Below are 25,040 nucleotides of genomic sequence, written 5' to 3' on the forward strand. Positions count from 1 at the left end.
TTGGAGGGACGGAGACCTGGGATCAAACCTCTTATCTGCAACTCCACTTGGGACCTGGGGAGTTGGGAGGGCCTCCTGCACAGTTCATCTGGCATGCACTATTGGCGATGATAATATCCCTCTGTTCGCAGATGTCTGGGGCCATCATGGCTCCTTGAGACACTGAGCACAGAGTGAGTGAGCCTGCGTGTCCGCGAGGGGAAGAGAGGGAGGGAGAAACACACGGCCCGAAGGCTCCAGACCTTAGCAGGTGTTTCACCTTCTCTGGCCTCGCTGTCTCGTGTCCAGTGGGTTCATGTGTAAATACGCTTTCCTGGAGCTCTTCTGTGTGCTGTGTATCACTACACAACACGCCCACCACGAATCCCTAAAGCGAGATCCGATCTCTGACCTGCTGACCCCGAGTCCAGCCACTTCGTCTGCAGTCTCTCCCAGTGGGTCCTGCCCTCCTCTCTCCTACCACAGAGGGCATCACAGGGAGACCCCTGGGTCTTGGAATGGGATCCCGGGAGTCCTGGGTCTAGCCCTTGGCCTCCTGCTGCCCTGCCCCCAGGGCCCAGAGGGAGGTGGGTGGGGGGGAGGGGACAAGGGTCCCAGTACAGCAGGTTGAGCTGCCCCTAGCCTGGAAGCCACTTAGGTTCCTGGTTCCCTCTGCGGCCAAAGTGCCACTTGATCCCGGGGATTGTGAAATGACAGGAGGTGGCAGCAGCAGGCTGGGGTGCCTGTTGAGCCCTCTACCTAAGCTGGCTCAGCCCCACCTACACCCAGCCTCCAGTTCAGTTATGACCCCACGGACTGCAGCACGCCAGGCCTCCCTGTCCATCACCAACTCCTGGAGTTTACTCAAACTCGTGTCCATTGTGTCGGTGATGCCATCCAAGCATCTCATCCTCTGCTGTTCCCTTCTCCCACCTTCAATCTTTTCCAGAATCAGGGTCTTTTCAAATGAGCCAGTTCTTCACATCAGGTGGCCAAAGTACTGAAGTCTACCCTCCAGGCACACATTAACCCTTCCCATCCGGAGGCACCTCAGTCCTGCACCCCAGGAGCGCTGTGCCTGCCTGTTGCTGCCCCCAAATGCTGTTGCCACCCTGCCCCTCCTCTGGTCCCAGCTGAGTGGGGCGGGGAGAGGACTGTTGCCCAAAAGGGGCGGAACCAGGGGTGCCGTGCTGAAGACTCCTAGCCTGTCTGGGGACAGAGAAGTGGAGATTCCTGGGGTGGAAATGGAGAGAACCATGAAGACAAAAATGTGGAGAATCCTCGAGCTTAAAGGTGGTGCCCCTCAGGTGTAGGGTGTAGGATCTAATGTGCTAGAGCTGGGGAGACCACAGGAGCCTGGCATTTGAGGGGAGCTCTGTGCAGAGGATGGAGATGCCGGCAGGACGGGGACTCTGGGCGACATGGGAAGTTCAACTATGTGGGGGTGGGGAGGGACTCCCGAGGCACTGGGGGCTCTGAAGCCAAGGGTTTGGTCATTCCAGCCCTCCCGATGTTGAGGACCCTAGAGATGAGACTCTCTGAAGGCTGTAGAGGGCTTCAGTGTGTTAGTCACTCCACCGTGTCCAACTTTTTGCAACCCCATGGACTGTAGCCCGCCAGGCTCCTCCATGCAAGGGATTATGGAGGCAAGAATGCTGGAGGGGGTTGCCATTCCCTTCTCCAGAGGATCTTCCCTATCCAGGGATAGAATCTATGTCGATTGCAGGCAGATTCTTTACTGTCTGAGCCACCAGGAAAGCCCAGAGTCAGACACTAAGATGTCTTTGAAATTGAGATTTATGGCCCTAGTGATCTCGGAGAGGCAGTAGTGAGCAGCGGTGTGAATCAAGATCTTAATTTCCTGCCCAGGAATTGAACCTGAGTAGCCTAGATGAAAACCGAGAATCCTAGCCACCAGCAAGGGCTAGAGGCTAGAAACTATTTTTCCCTGGATCTTGGCCCCCAGTGAAAAATGCACTTATCAAGGAGGCAAAAACTGCAAATGCAGATACAAGATTTATTACTAGAGACACAGCACAATAACAAGTGGGAGAGCACACAGAGAAGCAGTTTGTTTAGTTAAGATAAAAGCAAGGCAAAGATGCACACCCAGAGAGAAAGGGTGTGTCGTCCCCCCTAGTGAGGAGGATCGCAGTAAAGAGATGATTAGGCCATTTATATAGGTCGGTTCTTCCGGGTCTTTGTTTACCTTTAGCCAATCATCTGGGTTGTTTCTTCCACACATGACCTACCCCGGGACCCTCCCCTAGGTGCCGACGCACCCCTCAGCCAAGATGGATCATGAAGTGACGGCTTCTGGGAGGAGCAAGACTCATGATGGCCTGGTGCTATCCCCTGACTTTTGACCCCCAAGGAGACATTCTGCACATGTGTGAAGTCTCCTTTGTCCCAAAAGAGTGGGGATGGGGGTGAAGATCCCTTAATCCCTTGCTCAAACATGGTTTTGCCTGTCTTTGTCCTTGCCGTGACTATTACCTTAAGGTGTTTACAAGAAGCAAAGACTGGCTGTTTATCCTGTTTCTGCTGTCTCTTCCATTTCAGTGGGCAAACAGAAGGCTGATTGTAAATGCCTTACCTGGAGCCCATCTATCTCTTGTCTCAGGAAATGCTAACAGTTGTAAGTATCTGGCCTGAAGCCCACTTCTTCATGCCCCATGAAATATAAACAGGAGGCCAGGTGGAAATGTCTAAGCTGGACCCCATCTCTTCCCTCCCTTGCTGGGACAGCAGGCAGACATGCTCTGACTCCAGGACTCTGGCCCCCGCTGCCCGTCCACCTCCCAGGCACAGGAGCAGAGAAATCAGGCATGCGCCCCACGCTAGAGGGGGACCTGAATGGCAGGCAGAGTGCCTCTCCGATGGGAATGTGCCCACCACCTCAAGTGCAGCCCAGATTGCATGGTCTGCCAGATGCCCCATGGTAACCCTGGGGAAACCGCCTGGGAGCAGGTTGGGGAAGGGGCTGGAAAGGGACTGGAGCTCCTGGTTGAGGAATGGGGGAGCTCCTGACCCAGGAACCCCTGGCCAGGTCAGGTCAGATGGAACCAGATCGGCTCTTCCTCCCAAGTGCAGCGGGGGAGAGAGGGTCAGTGCTCTAGAGCAAGACACGCTTCCAGGACACACCCTGGGAACGTCGTCCCCAGAGGTCAGGGGACCTCCCCGGCCAGCAGGAGCTGCGGGCAGTCTCACCGAGAGAGCTGGATCCCCAAGCCTGGGGCTATCATCCTTATCAGTGCCTTCCCCGGGGGTAACACTTGGGGGCACCTGGCCTGGCAAGACGCCCAGATTCCTCCATCCAGATGGAAACAGACTTTCCAGATTGAAGAGAGTGCCCAGCCCATCTTAAAGATGTGGATTGAGCATCTGAGAGAAACAGATGTCCAAGGTCACACCACCATTCCTGGCTGCACAGGAGTCCAAGCAAGGAGGTTCAGCTTTTGTCTGAGTGGTTTGAAGAAATCAGGACCTCTCCCCAGGCACCTCTCCCACTTCTGCCTCTTGAAAACACTCTCTTCCGCTCTCAGGAGCGAGCGAGCGAAAGTATGTGAAGCTCAGGTGTCATAAAAAGCACCTGCTCCACAGAGAAGCAGGCTTAGAAAACAGACACGAACACGGCCCGTGGGGAGGAGAGGAAGGTGTGACGAACTGGGAGTTGCACGGACACATGTACACCTCCATGTGTAAATTCATAGCTAGTGGGAATCTGCTGTCTAGCGCAGAGAGCTCAGCTCAGTGCCCTGTGATGACCTAGAGGGGCGGGATGGTGGAAGGGGGCGGGCGTTGGTGGGAGGGAACGTTCCAGAGGGAGGGGATATACGTATACATATGGCTGAATCACTTTGCTGTACAGCAGAAACTAACCCAACATTGTAAAGCAACTATACTCCAATTTAAACAAACAAGTACCTGCTCAAGAGCTCAAGACTGTCCAGCAGGTCATGGGGGCTCCCATCAGAGCAGGAGGAGCCTTGAACAGCGTGGAATCCAAGCTCCTCACTCTTCAGAAGGAAAAACTGAGGACTAGAAACTGGCATATGACTTGGGGTCCTAAAGTGTTACGATCACTGGTCTTTATCCAAATCCAGCCCCTGTGATTTTCCTTCTTTGTGATTTCTCTGAAAATGCCCACAGGGGCTGTGAAGGTGTGTAATCAGAGACCTCAGTCACTCATGAGCAGGGAGCGGGGAGGTGGAGAAGGACCGGCCCATCGGGGGGCTTCTGGTCAGGGTTGGGGGGAGAGGAGGGCTCTAACCTGGGCCAGAGTGAGGAGGGCCAGGAGAGGAGGACATCAGGAGAGAAAGATGGACAGATGAGAGAGGAGGGGGAAGAAAAGAGGAGTCTCTGTTGTTAGGAGGAGGCTCTGCTGCTCCTGGTCTCCGATGGCTAGACTGGGGCAGGAGGAGGGGCAGGGCCAGAGGGCTCCTGAACTGAACTCCTAGCTGTCTGATTTGCTGGTTGTGGGGTCTGAGCAAGCCACTTTACCTCTATGAGCCCGTACTTTCTCCTTGACACAATGGGAGGAGAACCCAGATGCGGTAGGACTGACTTGAGGCTAAATGAAATCATGCATGTGAGATGTCTCAGGAGAGAGCAGACCCTCCACTCACAGTGGCTTGTTTGGTGAGTTACTGGCTACTGATGCCCTTCTGTTCTGGGGCAGCTTGGTATTGAAAGCTCCTGCCCTTCTCCCGAGAAAGGGTGTCTGTGCAGGAAGGCAGCCCCCCACCGTGTCCTCTCAGCTCATCACCCAGCTCTGTGCCTGCTTGACGTTTGGCTGGACTTGCTCCTGGGGCTTCTGGGCACTGAGCCCAGCTCCTTCCTCCTTGAGCCTGGAGTGGAGCACAGGGTGTGTGTGTGTGTGTTGTGTGTGCGTGAGTGAGAGGAAAATGCTTGTCTGTGCATGGATGAGTTAGAGGGGGGCTAGTGTTACATGATTGTAACTGGGAGTGAATATGTAGGAGCGACTGAAGGGACTGTGGGTGTGTCACCCCTCACACCTCCCCTGCTGTTAACAGCCAGCAATGCAGCAAAGTGCATATGCACAGATGCCGAAGCCAGATTCCTGGGTTCAAACCCTATCTCTACCTTGTATGACCTTCGACAAATTACTTACCCTTTTAATTCCTCAGTTTCCTCACCTGTTCCATGAGGAAATAATAACAGCTCCTCACCACCTATTTGGGACTACTGTGAGGATTCGATGAGTTAATATACAGCAAGTACGTAAGATGATGCCTGGTACATAGAAGGAGATAAGTGCTAACCGCTATCATTCTGTCGTTCAGTTCAGTTCAGTTGCTCAGTCACGTCCGACTCTTTGTGACCCCATGGACTACAGCACGTCGGGCCTCCCTGTTCATCACCAACTCCCGGAGTTTACTCAAACTCGTGTCCATTGAGTCAATGATGCCATCCAACCATCTCATCCTCTGTCGTTACCTTCTCCAGCCTTCAATCTTTCCCAGCATCAGGGTCTTTTCTAATGAGTCGGTTCTTCGAATTAGGTGGCCAAAGTACTGGAGTTTCAGCTTCAGCATCAGTTCTTCCAATGAATATTCAGGACTTATTTCCTTTAGGATGGACTGGTTGGATCTCCTTGCAGTCCAAGGGACTCTCAAGAGTCTTCTCCAACACCACAGTTCAAAGCATCAATTCTTTGGCACTCAGCTTTCTTTATAGTCCAGCTCTCACATCCATACATGACTACTGGAAAAACCATAGCTTTGACTAGATGGACCTTTGTTGGCAAAGCAATGTCTCTGCTTTTTAATATGCTGTCTAGGTTGGTCATAACTTTCCTTGCAAGGAGTAAGCGTCTTTTAACTTCAAGGCTGCAGTCACCATCTGCAGTGATTTTGGAGGCCCAAAAAATAGCCTGTCACTCTTTCCACTGTTTCCCCATCTACTTGCCGTGAAGTGATGGGACCAGATGCCATGATCTTCATGATTCTGTTGTTACTTATTATTATTATTGCAAAGGACTTTGACATCTCAGGGAGAAGGAATGTATGCCTGCTGCCTCCAATGCTTCCACGACAACCCTGATGTGGCCAGCGCTGATCTCATCTGACACCTGAAGACGTGGGGGCCCTGGGAGATATCTGGCCCCAGGTCACAAAGTTAGGAAAAGTCATAACTGGTACCCAAACTGAGGTCCAATAATCTCAAAGCTGGAGAGCCCAGAGGAGAGAAGTTTGCGGGTGATCTTCTTGTTCCCCTGATATCCACCCAAATAGGCAGTTCTTCTGTTTGTGAGTCCAGGTGAGGAGCAGTGGGAGATCATGCTGTGAAGTTCATCTCCCTGCTTCACCTCTGCCCACATCCTTTACTCTTTTTTTTCTACCCAGAAATGCAAGGTTCTTGTTCCAAGTTGGATGTCATCTGCCCCCAGCTCAGCCTCTGCCTCGGTCAGTGCCAAGTAAACAGCATGGGTCTGGCCAGCTGAGAAGATGCCACAGTGGTTGCAGGAAGGTGTCCTGTGTCACACCTGTCTTCTGAGGTAGGTGACATTGGGGTGGCGAGGTAAGGACATTGATGTTCTGCAGACACCTGCAGGAGGCTGGAAAGGAAGACCTGAGCTAGCACACTGCTTGTTGATCACCTACCTGTCCATTGATTTCCTTTCATCTGCTCAGCAGATATTCACTGAGTGTCTATCACATGCCATGCACTATCCTAGGTGTTAGGATGCTCTGGGAGCAAGCATTTCAGACAAAAAAAATTCTCTCTGTGGGGTTTATATGCTCCTGGACAATAAACAAAGTAAATAAGCAAGTATATTCCGTAGATGTTAGAGGGAGATCAGAGTTCTGAAGAAGAAAAGAGAACAGAAAGGGTATAAGGAGTACTGGGGTGGAGACAGGGGCATGGAGCAGTGTTATAATTTCTACCTGGGACCATCAGTGAGAGCAACTCTGGGAAGGCTGCTTATGAACAAAGGCTTGTGCAAATCCTGGAGGGAGCCATGAGGCCATCAGGGGAGAGAGTTACATCCAGGAGAGACAGATGGTACAAAACTGGAGTGTTTCTGATGAGTTTCAGGAAAAACCAGAAGGCTGAATTTCTTTTCTTTTTTAACTTTAAACTTTTTATTTTGTATTGGGTATAGCCGATTAACAATGTGGTAGTTTCAGGTGAACAGTGAAGGGACTCAGCCACACATATATGTGTATCCATTCTCCCCTAAAACCCCCCTCCCATCCAGGCTGCCACCTAATATTAAGCAGTTCCCTGTGAAAAGGCTGAATTTCTTTTCCCAGAACAACTGTGGGTATATCCATTGAATTCTGACATGGAGTGTTGATGAAGTGGCCTAAATATTTTTCTCCCTTGGAGGTTACTTTTTCGTACTTGATGACTAAAAACCTTTTTGCTTATCCTTAAGCTTCAGTAACCTAACAAGGCTATTTTGGTATCATTCTGCATCATTTTTTGTACTAGAACATGGAATGATTTTTCAGTCTATAGATTTTCAGGGTGGAGAGGTGGATTTTCTTGTATTACATTGTGAAATAAATGTTTTGTTCCCGGGAATTCCCTGGTTGTCCAGTGGTTAGAACTCTGAGCATTCATTGCCAAGGATGCGGGTTTAATCCCTGGTCAGGGAACTAAGATCCCACAAGCCACATGACATAGCAGAAAAAAGAAAAATCTGTTCCCATTGTCTCTTTTTCTATTTGAGACATCACTTAAGTTAAATTATCTTCATTTGTGCTCCAGTAGTTGTTACAAGTATGTCTTGTGCCCTCAAGACAACACCTTCCTATCCTGGGATCATTCCTATGCCCCTCTTTTATGGGTCTTGGAGCACTCCCTTCCTCATAAATTGAAGATTCCCCATGGTGAGTTTCTCCACTTCAAGGAAAGGACTTTCTTCAACTCTGAGAACACCTTTACCAACAACAATTATTGTGACTCCTCTTCTTGATCTGATGACATCTAACAATCCTAAGATGGACTGATGTAACTATGGACATAATGTAACTTTTAATTTTGATTATGTTTTAATTTGGTTTAATGACTATTTTGGAGAAGGCAATGGCACCCCACTCCAGTACTCTTGCCTGGAAAATCCCATGGACGGAGGCGCCTGGTGGGCTGCAGTCCATGGGGTCACGAAGAGTCGGACAAGACTGAGTGACTTCACTTTCACTCTTCACTTTCATGCATTGGAGAAGGAAATGACAACCCACTCCAGTATTCTTGCCTGGAGAATCCCAGGGACGGGGGAGCCTGGTGGGCTGCAGTCTATGGGGTCGCATAGAGTTGGACACGACTGAAGTGACTTAGCAGCAGCAGCAGCAATGACTATTTTGCCTTACATCTGTAGTAAAACGGGGTTTGTTTCTGTCTGAAAGCTTTTAAGTTACAAGTGGTTATCCAAGCTCCTAAGAGTGCCACAACCTCCTCCAACTATTACTTGGGGCCCCTGGATCAGAGACCCTCAATATGAGGGTTAGGAGAATATGATGCCTCAACAATCTAGGGACCATGCCCCTCAACAGCAGGAAGTAGTTATGGAATGAAAATGATGCCCCTTTCCCTTGGCAACATAATTCTCCTAAAAGAAAAAGGGAGAATGAGAGAGCCAATTCCTAGGTAGGTTGATAAGAAGTCCGGGGTCCCCAAGGAGAAGAAAGGGGTCTGGGGCTCTCAAAGCAGAGATAGGGATATGGAATTCCTGAGGAGGAGGAGAGGACAAACATCTTTTTTTTTTCCTCTACATTCCTTAGTCTTAGTCACATAAAACGTTTTTTTCTTTAAGCCTGAAACTGATGATTATACAACAAACAACTCAGTTTAAACTCTGTACTAACTTTGCCAACAAAGGTCCGTCTAGTCAAGGCTATGGTTTTTCCAGTGGTCATGTATGGATGTGAGAGTTGGACTGTGAAGAAAGCTGAGCACCGAAGAACTGATGCTTTTGAACTGTGGTGTTGGAAAAGACTCTTGAGAGTCCCTTGGACTGCAAGGAGATCCAATCAGTCCATTCTGACCTTTAGGAGATCAGCCCTGGAATTTCTTTGAAGGGAATGATGCTAAAGCTGAAACTCCAGTACTTTGGCCACCTCATGTGAAGAGTTGACTCATTGGAAAAGACTCTGATGCTGGGAGGGATTGGGGGCAGGGGGAGAAGGGGACGACCGAGGATGAGATGGCTGGATGGCATCACTGACTCAATGAACGTGAGTCTGAGTGAACTCTGGGAGTTAGTGATGGACAGAGAGGCCTGGCGTGATGCGATTCACAGGGTTGCAAAGAGTCAGACACCACTGAGAGACTGAACTAACTAACTAACTAAGGGTTATATAACAACATATCCTGCTTGAGGACAGTTTCTCCTTCCCGAAAACCTTCTGGATAATCCTGTTATCTTAAAATGTAAATTGTGGGAGTGGGTCCAGTAAGATCTCTACAACCTTGAGGCATTCTTTTGATTTATTGTAATAACCAATTTAAAAAGTATATAACTCCCTTGCTAACACTAGCAAAGGGGACATTCTCCGTCCACCTTCCATGCCTAGTCAGAAGCTTTCTCTGTCTCTTTTCATCTGAGTAAAACTCTGCTATACGAAAAAAAAAAAAAGTATGTCTTATGAAGTCAGAAAATTTTAATTTCCAGCTTTGCTAGTCACTATCGGTGTGAGCTCAGGCAAATTATTTAACTTCTATGGATACAGTTTCTCTTTGGGGGTAACATTAGGAAAAGGAAAGTGTTAATCTCTCAGTCATGTCCTACTCTGTGCAATCCCTCAGACTGTAGCCCACCAGGCTCCTCTGTCCATAGCATTCTCCAGGCAAGAATACTGGAGTAGGTTGCCATTTCCTTCTCCAGGGGGATCTTCCTGATGCAGAGATGGAACCCAGGTCTCCTGCATTGCAGGTAGATTCTTTGCCGTCAGCCACCAGGGAAGCCCAATAATAGTAACTGCTTGAGTTTGGAATGCCCAAGACCACTCAAGTTTAGTTCATAAAAGGACTCACAGAACACTATTATGTTGTATTGATACTTAAGTTTACAGCAAGTGGATCAAGTGTCCAGTCAACAAAGGAGGAAATGCAGACGATGGAACTGGAGGAACACAAGCACAAGCTTCCAAATGTCTCCTCCCTGTCCGGACGTCCAAGTCGCTCAAACGGTAAAGAACCTGCATGCAATCTGAAAGACCTGGGTTCGATCCCTGGATTAGGAAGATTCCCCCAGAGAAGGGCATGACAACCCACTCTAGTCTTCTTGCCTGGAGAATTCCATGGACAGAATAACCCAGTGGACAACAGTCTATGGTCTCGAACAGTCGGACACAACTGAGCAGCTTTCACTTTCACTTTCCTCCCTGTCCAGTCACACAGAATCTGCTTGATTCCCTCAGCCCAACTCGTCCAAGCTGTTGCCAACCAGGGAAGCTTACTCTTGTCTGAGAGTCTTGGGTTTTTTTTACTGTGGTCAGTCACATGGGCATATACCACCTACACGGCTGACCTCAGTCAGGGAAGCCCCAGCCCCCTAGAGGGAAAGAGGCAATTCCCTTGTTTAAAACCATTAAAGGACGTCCCTGGTGGTCCAGTGGTTAAGCATCCCTCTGCCAACGCAGGGGACATGGCTTCAATCCCTGCTCTGGGAAGATTCCACTTGCCAGTGAGCAGCTAAGCCCGGGTGCCTCAGCGACGGAGCCTGGGTGCTGCAGTCGCTGAAGTCTGTGCGTCTAGAGCCTGCACTCCACAACCAGAGAGACCAGCGCCCTGAGAAACCCACGCACCGCGAGGAGGAGGAGGCCTCACACAGCAGCGAAGAACCAGTGCGGCCAAAAATAAATAAAGAGAGCAAAATAAAATGCCTCACTTTAAAAGATGATCGAAGAACAAAGAAACTCTATTGAACACTTCCTAAAGTGGGTGGTCTCCATCTCCAAGGGTCCAGAGAACTTCAGAGCATTTACAGGAACAGAGTTAAGTTTTGGTTTGCTGACACGGCACCCCAGGCTGGCATGCTCATCTCTTTTTTTGTAAGATTTATTTATTCGGCTTCATTGGGTCCTAGTTGCTCCATGGCATGTGGGAGTTTAATTCCCCAGCTAGGGGTCAAACTCACACCCCCAGCACTGCAAGGTGGATTCTTAACCACTGGATCACCAGGGAAGTCCCTGGAGTGACCCATCTTGAGTCTAGATGTTTATTTCAACACAGGCCTGAGATCAGACCCAGACATTCCTACTGGGAGTTGGGTGTCCCGTTCATGACCATAAGAGGAGGCCTGAATCTTTGATCATCTACCTCTTAGAGACACAGAGCCAAGCGTTCTTATTCATTAGTCTCAAATGCATTCACAGCATCCCAAAGACATGGGCTGATTTGATAAATAATCCCATTTTACAGATGAAAGCACTGAGGCCCAGGAACAATGGGTAATTTGCGAAACCTGGTTCCTCCTACTATTGTAGGGGAGGAAACCTTTCCCTGTTTCTCTTCTAGATTCCTTGGCTAGTGTGATAATTTAATTGACATAAGACAGATGAACAGGAGAAAAACAAATTTCATACATACATCATCCCCAAAGACATGGGACCCAGAGATGGTCAGGCAATTGAGGCTTATATGCTACTCAGAGTGAAGGAGAAAGGAGTGAGGATTGGGGCTCAAAGGGCAGGAAGATAAATTCCGGGAAGATGAGAAAAGCAGATATTTGGTTAACAAATGATTACCATGCCATGCAGATAGATAAATGTTTCTGATACTAAATGTTATTTTGGGGGTTAGTTCCCTCCCAGATACAGGCCCTCTAACTAAATCTTTTAGGCAGTTAAGGGAGTAGTAATCAGCTTTTATCAATAACCTCAGATATGCAGATGACACCACCCTTATGGCAGAAAGTGAAGAGGAGCTAAAAAGCCTCTTGATGAAAGTGAAAGAGGAGAGTGAAAAGGTTGGCTTAAAGCTCAACATTCAGAAAACGAAGATCATGGCATCTGGTCCCATCACTTCATGGCAAATAGATGGGGAAACAGTGGAAACAGTGTCAGACTTTATTTTGGGGGGCTCCAAAATCACTGCAGATGGTGATTGCAGCCATGAAATTAAAAGATGTTTACTCCTTGGAAGGAAAGTTATGACCAACCTAGATAGCATACTGAAAAACAGAGACATCACTTTGCAAACAAAAGTCCGTCTAATCAAGGCTATGGTTTTTCCAGTGGTCATGTATGGATGTGAGAGTTGGACTGTGAAGAAAGCTGAGCGCCAAAGAATTGATCCGTTTAAACTGTGGTGTTGGAGAAGACTTGAGAGTCCCTTGGACTGCAAGGAGATCCAACCGGTCCATTCTGAAGGAAATCAGTCCTGGGTGTTCTTTGGAAGGAATGATGCTAAAGCTGAAACTCCAGTATTTTGGCCACCTCATGCAAAGAGTTGACTCATTGGAAAAGACTCTGATGTTGGGAGGGATTGGGGGCAGGAGGAGAAGGGGACGACCGAGGATGAGATGGCTGGATGGCATCACCAACTCGATGGACATGAGTTTGAGTGCTGCGATTGACAGGGTTGCAAAAAGTCGGACACAACTGAGCAACTGAACTGAACTGGACTGAATCAGCTTTTCCTGAGTGTTTTGGGTCTCAAATGTCTTTAGTTCAAAATAACCCACACAGCATGTGGCCTGTTTGCAGGGGAGCGCATAACCTGTTTCCTCTCACTGTGAAACATGCAGTCATCACACCCTGGGATCCAACATCTCAGCTGAGTTTATCTCCAGCATAAAATAAGCATTGAGGTCTAAATGGAATATCGGTGGTGGTGGTTTAGTCACTAAGTTGTGTCCTACTGTTTCAACCCCATGGACTGTAGCCCGCCAAGCTCCTTTGTCCATGGGATTCTCCAGGCAGGAATACTGGAGTGGGTTGCCATTCCTTTTGCCAGGGGATCGTCCCAACCCAGGGATTGAACCCATGTCTCCTGCATTGCAGGCAGATTCTTTACTGACTAAGCCACTAGGGAAGCGCCAATGGAATATTACTCAGCCAATAAAAAAGAATGAAACTATGCCATTTGCAGCAACATAGTGATAGTGAAGTCGCTCAGTCATGTCCGACTCTTTAAGTGTCATAATGAGTAAAGAAAGTCAGACAGAGAAGGAAAAATACTGTAGGACATCCCCTATATGTGGACTCTAAAATGAAAGGATACGAATGAACTTACTTCCAGAACAGAAACAGACTCATAGACTTCGAGCACAAGCTTACGGTTGTATGGGAAGGACAGGGGGGAAGGACAGTGAGGAAGTTTACGATGGACATATACACACCGCTATATCTAAGAAGGATAACCAACAAGGACCTACTATATAGTACATGGAACTCTGCTCAATATTATGTAGCAGCCTGGATGGGAGGGGAGTTTGTGGGGAGAATGGATACATGTATATATACAGCTGAAACTCTTCACTGTCCACCTGAAACTATCACAACATTGTTAATCAGCTGTACCCCAATCTAAAATTAAAAGTTAAAGCAAAAAAAGAATTGAGGTTTTCATCTTCCAAGGGTGTTTGCCACTGCTTTGAGAGTCCTGGCAATTCACTTGAATCTAGACCCAAGGGCCTCGATAGTAACTAGGTTGAGGGGGACATAGTCGTGTGGAGACTACACCCTTGTGCACACAGCATGGCGTGGTGCCAGCACATGGAAATCTAATGGACCATTTCATCTTCCGGGTGGGGGGGGGGGGGGACTCATGTTTATTTTTTGCAACAGAAGACAAAAGCTTCCAGTGTGCAGGTTAGGGGGAGAGAATGTGCGGTTTTCTGAGAGTCACCCCTTCCTGATCTTGGCTCCTTTTTCACATTCCCAAGATGTATGGGGAAGGCAGCTTTTTTGTGCCTGCTACCCTTCCCCGGCAGCCCTGGTGAGTGCTCCTGCAGGTCTGCTTTCAAAGCGCAGTTCTGAGGACCGTTTAATAGGCGAGGAAGTGGACTGGGACACACCTGTAACAGGGAGCCTGTTAGGAATGCTGCTTCCCAGGCCTCACCCAGATCTGGGCAATCAGAATGTGTGTTTATTTCCACAAGACCCGCTGCAGGAGCGAAGTCTGAGAAGCGCTGTTACTGGGCATTGGGCCCCAGCAGATGCAGGAAGAAGCCTGGTTAGGTGGGGAGGTCGAGCATGAAGAGGACTGACCCTAGCCCCTCCCCTTTCCCCATTTCCCTGCTCATCGCCTGATCCCACCCCTCAGCAGGGGTGTGAAAAGCCCAGCCTGCCCCCAGCATCCTCAGGAGCCCTCCTGCAAGGCCACGAAGATGAGCCGGCTCTGTCTCTCCGCAGCCCTTCTGGTCCTCCTGGGCACCCTGGTGGCCGGCACCCCAGAGGGTGACGACAGCAACAAGGACAATGGTAAGTCCCAGCTCCTGTCTCCTCTGCAGACTAGGTGGGAGGGAAAAGGGGAGTCCTTGGAAGGGGCTGAGGAACAGGCATGGGGTGAGTGTTACCAACCCTCTCTGGATTTCTCCTGAGAAACTGGGTAGTTTTCACTCCAGGGACATTTCATGACTCTCAAAAAGAAAATCATTATGTTTTCAGCTTAAAAAATTATCCTGCATAACTCGACCAGATCAGGGGCCCCATCTCTGAGACTCTCTATTCCTGGTCCCTGCCTGGGCCTCAAACCTGACTGTCGTGTAAACAATAAGATCGCTATGTGACCCTTGTCTGGGTTTATGGTCCAGTTTGCCTAAAACCCTTGGAATTTGCTGCTTTTTGTATGTTAAGGAAAGTGAAGTTGTTCAGTCATGTCGGACCCTTTGCAACCCCATGGACTGTAGCTTAACAGGCTGCTCCATCCATGGGATTTTCCAGGCAAGAATACTGGAGTGGGTTGCCATTTCCTTCTCCAGGAAACCTTCCCAACCCAAGGATCAAACAACCAGGTCTCCCGCATTATAGACAGACGCTTTACCATCTGAGCTATCAATAGCTTCTGGGTGGGACTGGTCTCCAGGACTTTCCATCAGGTGATCTGAGGATTAGAATTTTCTGCCCCCAGCTCCTCTGTGGGGAGGGGAGGGTACTGGGATAGAAGTCAAGTCACCAACAGCTAATGAGTCGGTCCACTTGCCAACCCAGTGAATAAATACCCCTAAACATTGGGAATTGCAGAGCTTCCTGGGTGGGGAACATTCAAGAGGGCTTTTCTCTAATAGCAGAGAGCAGGTTTCTCACTGCGGTGGTTTCTCTTGTTGCAGAGCACAGGCTCTAGGGACTTGGGCTCAGTAGTTAGGGTGCTCGGGCTCAGTAGTTAGGGCACTCGGGCTCAGTAGTTGCGCTCCTGGGCTCTAGAACTCAGGCTCAGGAGCTGTGCCACATGGGCTTAGCTGCCCCATGGCACGTGGAATCTTCCCACGTAAGGGATCAAACCCTTGTCTCCTGCATTGGCGGGTGGGTTCTTTTACCACTCAGCCACCAGGGAAGCCCCTGAGTTTTATCCTTTATTTTACCCTTTATCCAGTAAATAAAAGACTTTCCTGAGTTGTGTGAGTCATTCTAGTCAATTATTGAAACTTGAGAGTGGAAGCCACACAGCCCCTGAATTTCTAGCCAGTGGCTGAGAGGTCTGTGGGACCCCAGGGACACGTAGCTGGCATCTGAAGTGGAGCCGTCTTGTGGGGTTGAGCCCTCATCCCTTGGAGTCGGGGCTAACTCTGCAGATTTAGAGTCTGAAGTGAGTTGACTTAGGGGCCACCGCATTGGTCTGGAGAATTGGTTGGTGTTGGAAGAGATATCCCATGTTTGATGTACAGAAGAAACCCAGACTCGTATATCCCTGGGCTTTGATGGCTGGAAGGAGGCTCAAGTACAGGTGAGAAAAAGTGGAGGGCAGTGTCCCCAGAAACTCTTACCAGTTACCTAGATTGTAACAATTCCCTGCAGATGGCAGTCGTTTTTACATGGGTTGTAACAGGATTGTACATTGACCCAACCTTACCACTCACCTGCTCTGCGACCTGAGGTCAGTAACTTCGCTACAGTTTCCTCACCTGTACAAGGGAAAACTACCAAACAAATTCTTGCAATGAATTATCAGTCATGAATATAGAGGGTTTTTTTTCACATTTCACACCTGATAATGTCCATTTTCCATCAAGATGTCTTAGTCTGAAGAATTTTTGTCTACCTACCCCCAAGAAAAAAAATAAGTAGGGGTCAAATAATGATATTATTGGGCTTCCCAGTGGCTCAGCTGTAAATAATCCACCTGCAGTGTAGGAGACATGGAGATGTGGATTCGATCCCTGGGTCAGGAAGATCCCCTAGAAGAGGAAATGGCAACCCACTCCAGTATTCTTGCCCAGAAAATTCCATGAACAGAAGAGCCTGGCAGGCTACAGTCAATGGGATGGCAAAGACTCGGACACGATTAAGTGTTTCAACAGCAATGATATTATTTCTCCATTATTATTGCAAAAATGCAACACTTTCAGGACTTTGCTCATGGAGACAAGGTTATACTTCTCTCGGGCTGTTAGAATATTTGTGAGGACTCGAGGCCCTTCCCTTTATTCCCATGTCTATTATTTTATCATCGTCTCAGGATACGGGATGTTGGAGTAGATTCATAGTTTTCTAGATGTGCTGCTACCAAAAGTTAAGTCCATGTGCCTGACTCACAGTGAGGCTAAGCAAACCAAGAAGTCTGAGTTTGGGGCCAAGAAAGGTTATTGCAAGGCTATGCAAGAAGACGAGAGTGGCTCGGGCCTTAAAAACCCCTAACTCCCCCAGAAAGAAGCTTTTACATGCAAGATTTGGGGTGAAAGCTGTAGATGTGGGATCGTGTGACTTTCTGCATGGTTGGTGTTCCAAGAACTTTGTGCTCAGCCAGAAGTTACCTTCCTCCAGCGGGGTGGGGAATTTAGTTGTCGCAAAAGAACTCAAAGATACTGATAAGCGTGTTTCTTCTGGAGGAGCCTGGACCCGACCCTGCCCTGCCCCATTGTGCACCATTGTTTCCTGACTGCTTCTCCTTTGTTTCCGCTTCCCCTCCCCTCCTTGATTAGCCACTGCTTGAATCTGCCCTTTGGTATTCTGGAAAGTCTAGGAGGCTGAAGCCTTTTTCCTGCAAATAAGAAACAAACTGGGGGCCTGGAAAGGCTTTTGTTCCCAGAAGCTCAGAACTCGGTAAGCTCCTGCCCAGCTTCAGACATTTCACTAACAGGAATTTAATTATATTCATTCTACTCAATGACTGCACCCAGCAGAAGCATGAGGTGGGAGATTCATTCACTTGACAAATATTTATCAAGGCCCGGCAAACCACTGTTCTTGGTGTGGGGACACAGCTATAAACAAAATGTAGCACAGATCCAGTGTACTCTAGAAGACGGACAGCTGAGTAGGTGAAATACTATGGCAGTTCATGACAAGTGTTTTGATTGTAGAGATTGACGGGGAAAAGGAATCCATGCTCTTTCTGCAGACCAATCAGCAAAACCCTCAGTGATACGGAGGTGTTTGAGCGGCAGCCAGGACCAGGGTGGCTGGAGCCGAATCGGTGAAGCAGAGGGGAGAGGAGGGGGATAAGGCAGAGAGGCCACGGGGGAAGGTCATGAGGAGCTTCCTAAGGTTTTACAAGAATCAGAATTTGACTGAGAGAGAGCTGGGGAGCCACTGAGATTCGGAGTGGTCACAGGAGCCACGGGTAGGACTCAAGACTGGATCCCTGCAGCTGCAGTGCACAGAGTGGCCTCTAGGGGGCGAAGGGCAGAGACCGGCCCGGTGAGCAGCTGCAGCCAGTGGTCGGTCCAGTGAGCCAGGAGGAGTGTGTAGCTGAGTTACTTCTTGGGTTGACTCCAGTTCCCTTGAATAACATGAATGGCTTGCCCGGTTGAGGACAATCCTGTTCCTCAATTAAACAATTAAGCATCTTTGCTGTTTTCTGACACACAAATGCATTAGTATATGTTCATTATACTAGAAAAACGTTCATTATACTAGTTTTATACATAAAACTCAGAAAATCAAAATATCAAAAGGTAAATCAAGGGACTTCCCTGGTGGTCCAGTGGCTAAGGCTTCAACAGGGGGCATGAGTTCAACCCCTGATCAAGGAACTAGATCCCGTATGCCGCAAGTAGAGACGATCTCGAGTGCCTCAACAAAGATCTGGCATGGCCAAATAAACACAGTAGTGAGAAAAAGACAAATAAAAAGAAAAAAAAGAAAAATAAATAGAGTAGCAAGGACATGGAAGCATCTTAGATGTCCATCAGCAGAGGAATGGATAAGGAAGTTGTGGTACATATACACAATGGAATATTACTCAGCTGTAAAAAGGAACGCCCACGAGTCAGTTCTAATGAGGTAGATGAACCTAGAACCTATTATACAGAGTGAAGTCTGAAAGAGAAAGACAAAGATCATATATTAACACTCATATATGGAATCCAGAAAGACAGTGCTGACGATCCTATTTGTGGGGCAGCAAGGGTGACACAAACATAAAGAACAGACTTCTGGACACAGTGGGAGAAGGAGAGGGCGGGATGCTGTGCGAGAAGAGCATGGAAACATACACATTACGGTATGTAAACGAGATCGCCAGCGGGAGCATGACGTAAGACGCAAGGAACCCCCGAGCCAGTAACAATCTAGAGGGGTGGGGTGGGGAAGGAGGTGGGAAGGGGGTTCAAGAGGGAGGGGATATATGTATACCTATGGCCAAGTCATGCTGATGTATGGCAAAAATCACCACAATAGTGTTAAGTAATTATCCTCTAATTTTTTTTTTAAGGGTAAATCAACATTTCAAATCTCACAACCCAAAGATTAGGGATAAATCCTTCTACTCTGAGGTCTTAATGTACATGAACTCACAACCTTGTTCATCCAGAGATGAGGAGGGAACAATCCAGCCTCAAGCAGAGCTTGGGGCTTGCCCAGTGGCTCAGCGGTAAAGAACCCACCTGCCAATGCAGGAGAAGTAAGAGACTCGGATTCAGTCCCTGGGTTGGGAAGATCCCCTGGAGAAGGAAATGGGTACCCACTCCAGTACAACTGCCTGGAGAACCCCATGGACAGAGAGGAGACGGGCAGGCTACGGTCCATAGGATCACAGAGAGTCAAACACAGCTGAAGTGACTCAGCATCTCGCATCATCTAGGCAGAGCTACCTCGCAGGTAGCACAGCCTTCCCTTTCCTCAGCTCCTCAGCCTCCAGATAGGACAGGCTCCACCTCTGCCACAGGGCTGTGATTTGGGTGAGGTAAGTGAGGCACTCACTCAGGCCAGGATTGATAGATCATAACTGACTGCAATGTTGCTCTTGAGTCGATCAGTCTTGTTCGACTCTTTGTGACTCCATGGACTGTAGCCCACCAGGTTTCTCTGTCCATGGGGTTTTTTCCCCAGGCAAGAATACTGGAGTGGGTTGCCATTTCCTTCACCAAGGGATCTTCCCAACCCAGGAATTGAACCCTAGGCTCCTGCACTGCAGGCAGATTCTTCACCACTGACGCAATATGAAAGTTTTCAATGAAAAGGACATGACCCTCCACTTGCTTGATCTGCCTCTTTGCTTCACCCCTGGCCCTGCTCAGCTGGAACCAAGAGTTTTACACTGAGACTTGAACACACCTCATTCCTAATTTCAAGTGAAAATGTTATCTTCTACCAGATGTAACTTGCTATTTTAAAGAGGCAATTCTTCTTTTAAATAGAGAATTGCCATTCTTTAGTCTTTAAGAAAGCAACTTTCTAATTGATGCAAAGTTTTTCTCATAAATGAGAGCTTTCCCTCTTCTCTCTGGGCATTTATGTGATCTTTTTTAGTCTGAGTTTCACAGGATTTTCTTTTTCGTGTTTATTGGATGGTTTATTTAAGGGATCAAGAAGTTTGTGGATGTATAAACATATTGAATAACTCAGAGACTTTTGAGTTCCCATCTTAAATGTTCATCAAGATAGTTTACATTTTGACGACTTATGTCTAAACTATATATTAATTTTCCAATTTCTGAACCAATACATATTTTAAAACATTGCATAGAATAAATATATGTTCTTGATATGCTTGGGTGTTAAAATGAAGGTATTTACTTAATCTGAGGCTCCAGAAAAGAAGCATCATGTTTCCTAGCGTTGGGAAAACTGGCTGTGTTGGTGTCCAGGATGGTCCCTGGGGACTTCTCTATTGTGTATCAATGGGGGAAGCTTAATGGGCTTTAATGGGCAATTGTGTCCATGAGTGATTTTTAGTTTGGATGCTGCCCTGGAAAATTAAATTAAAATTTAATGAGCACATCTAACAATTACTGTAATAACTAGTGTTTATTGAGTATTGATTGATTACCAGTTACTTGACAGACATCTTCTCTAATTCTCTCAACAAGTCCCTGAGGTTGGGGTTATTATGCTCATTGCGATGATGACGATGCTGCGGCTCAGAGCGGTTACTTGTCTCACCTCAGGTCACACAGCCAAAGAGTGGCTCCTCTAAGACTTTAAAGAACATAGTTTAGGGGCTTGCACTAGATGTTCCTTGAGACTGGGGTGTGCTGGGATAGGAAGGGGTGGGAAAATGATTCTGAGGGCTGGGAGGTGAGAGGGCTGAGGATGGGGCTTTACCCAAAACCCAGACTTCTTCTCAATTTTCCTTTGAAAGAAGTGATCTGTTGCTAAAAAGGGACTGACACCCATATCCTCAGGGCAGGAGTTTTATTCTTAACAAAACACATCACTGGATGGAGTGCTTTTACTCCACGATACACTTCAACCATTTTCTGGTGTCAATAAATATTCTTGTACAGCATTACTTACTTATAAAGATTGTGGTATATTTTATTTTAAATATGTCTTCTTTCATAATTGCAAAAGGAATACATGCTCACAGGAACTCGTATAAAGGATATAAAGATGTGTACGGAAAGTTTTTAAGACTCCTTCTCTTGCTGTGTGTTTGTTTTCCCAAGCCATTAACCAATTGTCCAGTTCTCAGGGAACACTGACTGGCTGTCTTTGCATCATACCAGTTCTGACGCTAGCAACCTGGAAATAGTGTCAGATTCCACCGGTTAACGACTGTGGCCCACAAGTCTCCTCCCATCTTCAGACTCCAATTACAGGTCCAGCCTGTCACTCATGCTTCTACCAACAGCTGTATATCAGTTTCCCACAACACCCCTGGAGTTAAGTGAATTTGCTAGAGCAGCACAGACTTGGGGAAACATTTTACTTACAAGAATAACAGTTTATCGGCACTTCCCCGGTAGCTCAGTGGTAAAGAATCTGCCTGCAATGCAGAAGCCCCAGGAGATGCAGCTTCGATCCCTGGATCTGGAAGATCCCCTGGAAGAGGGTTTGGCAACCCACTCTGGTATTCTTGCCTGGAGAACCCCATGGACAAAGGAACTTGGCAGGTTACACCCCATAGGGTCACAAAGAGTCGGACACGACGGAAGCGACGTAGCACGCAGGCACACACTAGCTTCTCATAAAAGGATATAATTCAGGACAACCATATGAGCGACTGAACTGAACTGAACTGATGTTGTGATTTATAATATAATTAGAAATATATATTTGGTGCTAGTTCCATCCCAGCACAAAACTCCGAAAACCCTGGGAATTTTCTAAATGAGGAGAGCAATAAAGGTGTCTTCAGTAATGTGAAGAGGGTGACTTTGGAAAGCTCCCAGGTAACTCAAGGATGGGAGCTGGCTGCCAGGGGAACCAAGTGCCTGATCAGATGGTTGAACTGTCACCTTGACCCTCTGAAGCCCCCACCTCCAGGGAGAAGAGAGGCAGGATATGGAGAAAGGGCACAGAGCTTCCATGCTGTCTCGTTGTCCATACTCCCTGAACCTGCTCCTGTTTACCAACCTGGAAACTCTTCAGATGCAGTCCTTCTGTGTTTTTTCTGGAGGCTTCCTCATGCAGTCACAATGACTATGTGATGACTCACACAATCTGGCTCAGATGGTCAAGCGTGGCTTTACCCTCCTGGCTCAGATGGTAACGTGTCTCCCTACAATGTGGGTAGACCCAGGTTCAATCCCTGGGTCGGGATCCCTGGAGAAGGAAATGGCAACCCACTCCAGTACTCTTGCCTGGAAAATCCCATGGATGGAGGAGCCTGGCAGGCTACAGTCCAGGGGGTCGCAAAGAGTCAGACATGACTGAGTAACTTCACTTTCACTTTCCTCAGACAGTCACAATTGATTAAATCATGAACTATTGGTGACTGATAAACTTCCACCCACTCTCTTCTCCCTGGAGGTGGGGGCTTCAGAGGGTCAAGGTGACAGTTCAACCATCTGATCAGGCACTTGGTTCCCCTGGCAGCCAGCTCCCATCCTTGAGTTACCTGGGAGCTTTCCAAAGTCACCCTCTTCACATTACTGAAGACACCTTTATTGCTCTCCTCATTTAGAAAATTCCCAGGGTTTTCGGAGTTTTGTGCTGGGATGGAACTAGCACCAAATATATATTTCTAATTATATTATAAATCACAACATCAGTTCAGTTCAGTTCAGTCGCTCAGTTGTGTCTGATTCTTTGCAGCCCCATGAATCGCAGCATGCCAGGCCTCCCTGTCCATCACCAACTCCCAGAGTTCACTCAGACTCACTTCCATCGAGTCAGTGATGCCATCCAGCCATCTCACCCTCTGTTGTCCCCTTCACCTCCTGCCCCCAATCCCTCCCAGCATCAGAGTCTTTTCCAATGAGTCAACTCTTCGCAAGAGGTGGCCAAAGTACTGGAGTTTCAGCTTTAGCATCATTCCTTCCAAAGAAATCCCAGGGCTGATCTCCTTCAGAGTGGATTGGTTGGATCTCCTTGCAGTCCAAGGGATTCTCAAGAGTCTTCTCCAACACCGCAGTTCAAAAGCATCAATTCTTTGGCACTCAGCCTTCTTCACAGTCCAACTCTCACATCCATACATGACCACTGGGAAAACCATAGCCTTGACTAGAAGGCATCACATCCCCTCAAAATTCTAGTATTCCCATCTCCACGAGATAGCCAAAGTTAAAACACTCTAGGACTTCCCTGGTGGTCCTGTGGTTAAGAATCTGCCTGTCCAATGAGGGGACATGGGTTTGATCCCTGGTCTGAGAGGATTTCACACGCTGTGGGGCAACTAGTCCCATGGGCCACAACTACTGAGTCCAGGCAACTAGAGAGTAACCCCCTCTCACCACAACCCCCACCCCTCATTTGCAGTGAAAAAGACTCAGAGCAGTCAATTAATTAATTAAAATAAAAAACATTTTAAAAAATATACCATATGTTTTTCCATTCCTTTCTCCATTACAGCATGATACTTTCCCACTTTTTTTTTTTAAATACTGGAAACTTTCAACCTTACTCAAAAGTACAGAAAATAGTATAATTAAACCCTATGTATCCATTGTTCACTTTCAGCAACTATCAACATATGGAGAATATTGTTTATGTTTGACCTTTTTTCCCCTAGGATTTTAAAAAGCTAATCTAAGGCACCATGTGAATAAATCCATAAATACTTCATGAAGGGTATATGGGTTTTTTTAATACCATCACCATGTCATCTTCACACCTAAAAGAATTAATAATAATGCCTCAGAATGCAGGTCCTCAAGTGGAGGCTCACAGTTCAGGCTTTCCTCACCATCGCTACCGCCACTCACCATTCTCTGTTTCCAGACACGGGGGTTCCATTTGCTGACCTTGTAGCCCCAGCTGTGATGGCCATCCTCGTAACTGACCCGTTGTCCGTCCCAACCCCTCAGGCCTGCGCCCTGCCTTCTGTCTGCAGCCACCATACACCGGGCCCTGCAGGGCCATGTTCCCCAGGTACTTCTTCAACGCCGTGTCCGGGCTCTGCCAGACCTTTACTTACGGCGGATGCAGAAGGAAGCCGAACAACTTCCGGAATGAGAAGGAGTGTATCAGCACCTGTGGGGGCCGCAACAGGGCACAGTGTAAGACGGGGCCGGGCAGAGTGGGAGGGAAAGGGCTGGGGAGGGCGGCGGAGCTCAGGGGCCCGACATCGCTCACCCCTGCCCGGTGCCTTTCCTCCTCGCTGCTGGCCAGCAGAAGTGGCCACAGTGTCCTGTGAAACCACACACTGAGTGAGTTCTCCAGGGGTCAGCTTTCCAGAAGGTCACCCCTAGAATCACCTTCCAGGTAATCTGAGCCACTCTCAGGCTCCTCTTTCTCAGATGGGAACGCCGAGTCAGCCACCCTGCCCAGCGGGTCCACCGTGCTCCTGAGCAAAAGGCTTTTCTCTTCCTGGCCAACCTGATGTCAGGAGTACCGCGCTCGCTCGTTTCTGGGGTTGTCAAGACTCTGTCAAGGTGTACTCTGTCAAGGTCAGGGGCTTCAGTGATGACAGTCAACAAGTTCCTTCTTCTTACAGAGAATCCGGCAACTGTGCTCCCTGAGATGCTGAAGTCCTAGGAGGCCCCACACGGGGCTGTGGCTGCTTCTGAGCTATTTGAGTCTCCTCTGCTTCCTTCTCAAGCCTCCCCTCCTCAGCAGAACCCTGCCTCTCTCTTCGCTGCAACCTCACCCTCAGCCCCCTCCCCAGCATCACTGCTCTCCTTGGAGGGGCAGCGGGGGAATTTCTGGTCCAGCCCTGAGCATCAGTGGTGGTAGAAGCGTTTTCAGTAAAGAAGCCCTCTTGCCCCACAGTGATGTTGCATATTTGTCTGTGGCTTCAACCTCTGGCCTTATATCTAATAAATTCATTTTCTAATTAAACTAACAGGAGTGGATTCTGTTGTCTGCAACCAAGAACTGTAACCCATTGGGTCCATGAAAACGGTGGTCCTTCTCACTGTTCCGTGGTGTGGAAGGCACCTCCCTTTTTTCTGTCCTCAGACTGGGCCCTACCAGGTGTAGGAACCATTCCAGCCCCACCTACCTCTTAACAGCCACTCCCAAGCAACACAAAAACCTGGGTGACAGATACCACGCCGTGAAAGCATTTGTTTACTTTTTGGACCAGATCAGTCTGGGGACTGGTCATCCTCCTGGACTCCTGGGAGGAGAAAGGAAGGTGGGTGAGGCTCACTTCTCCAC

At 48.2% G+C, this 25,040-nt stretch overlaps 1 protein-coding gene across 1 annotated transcript; it reads left to right on the forward strand.

Moving 5' to 3' along the window:
- Positions 1-13,113: 13,113 nt before the first annotated feature.
- On the forward strand, positions 13,114-24,719 carry LOC138417205 (serum basic protease inhibitor-like). Its single transcript, XM_069546999.1, has 3 exons — positions 13,114-14,378; positions 23,747-23,938; positions 24,376-24,719. Coding segments are annotated over exons 1-3 (288 nt in total). The 5' UTR covers positions 13,114-14,284; the 3' UTR covers positions 24,378-24,719.
- Positions 24,720-25,040: the final 321 nt, after the last annotated feature.

Source organism: Ovis canadensis, chromosome 13 (genome assembly GCF_042477335.2).
Source record: "Ovis canadensis isolate MfBH-ARS-UI-01 breed Bighorn chromosome 13, ARS-UI_OviCan_v2, whole genome shotgun sequence".
Classification (NCBI taxonomy): Eukaryota; Metazoa; Chordata; class Mammalia; order Artiodactyla; family Bovidae; genus Ovis; species Ovis canadensis.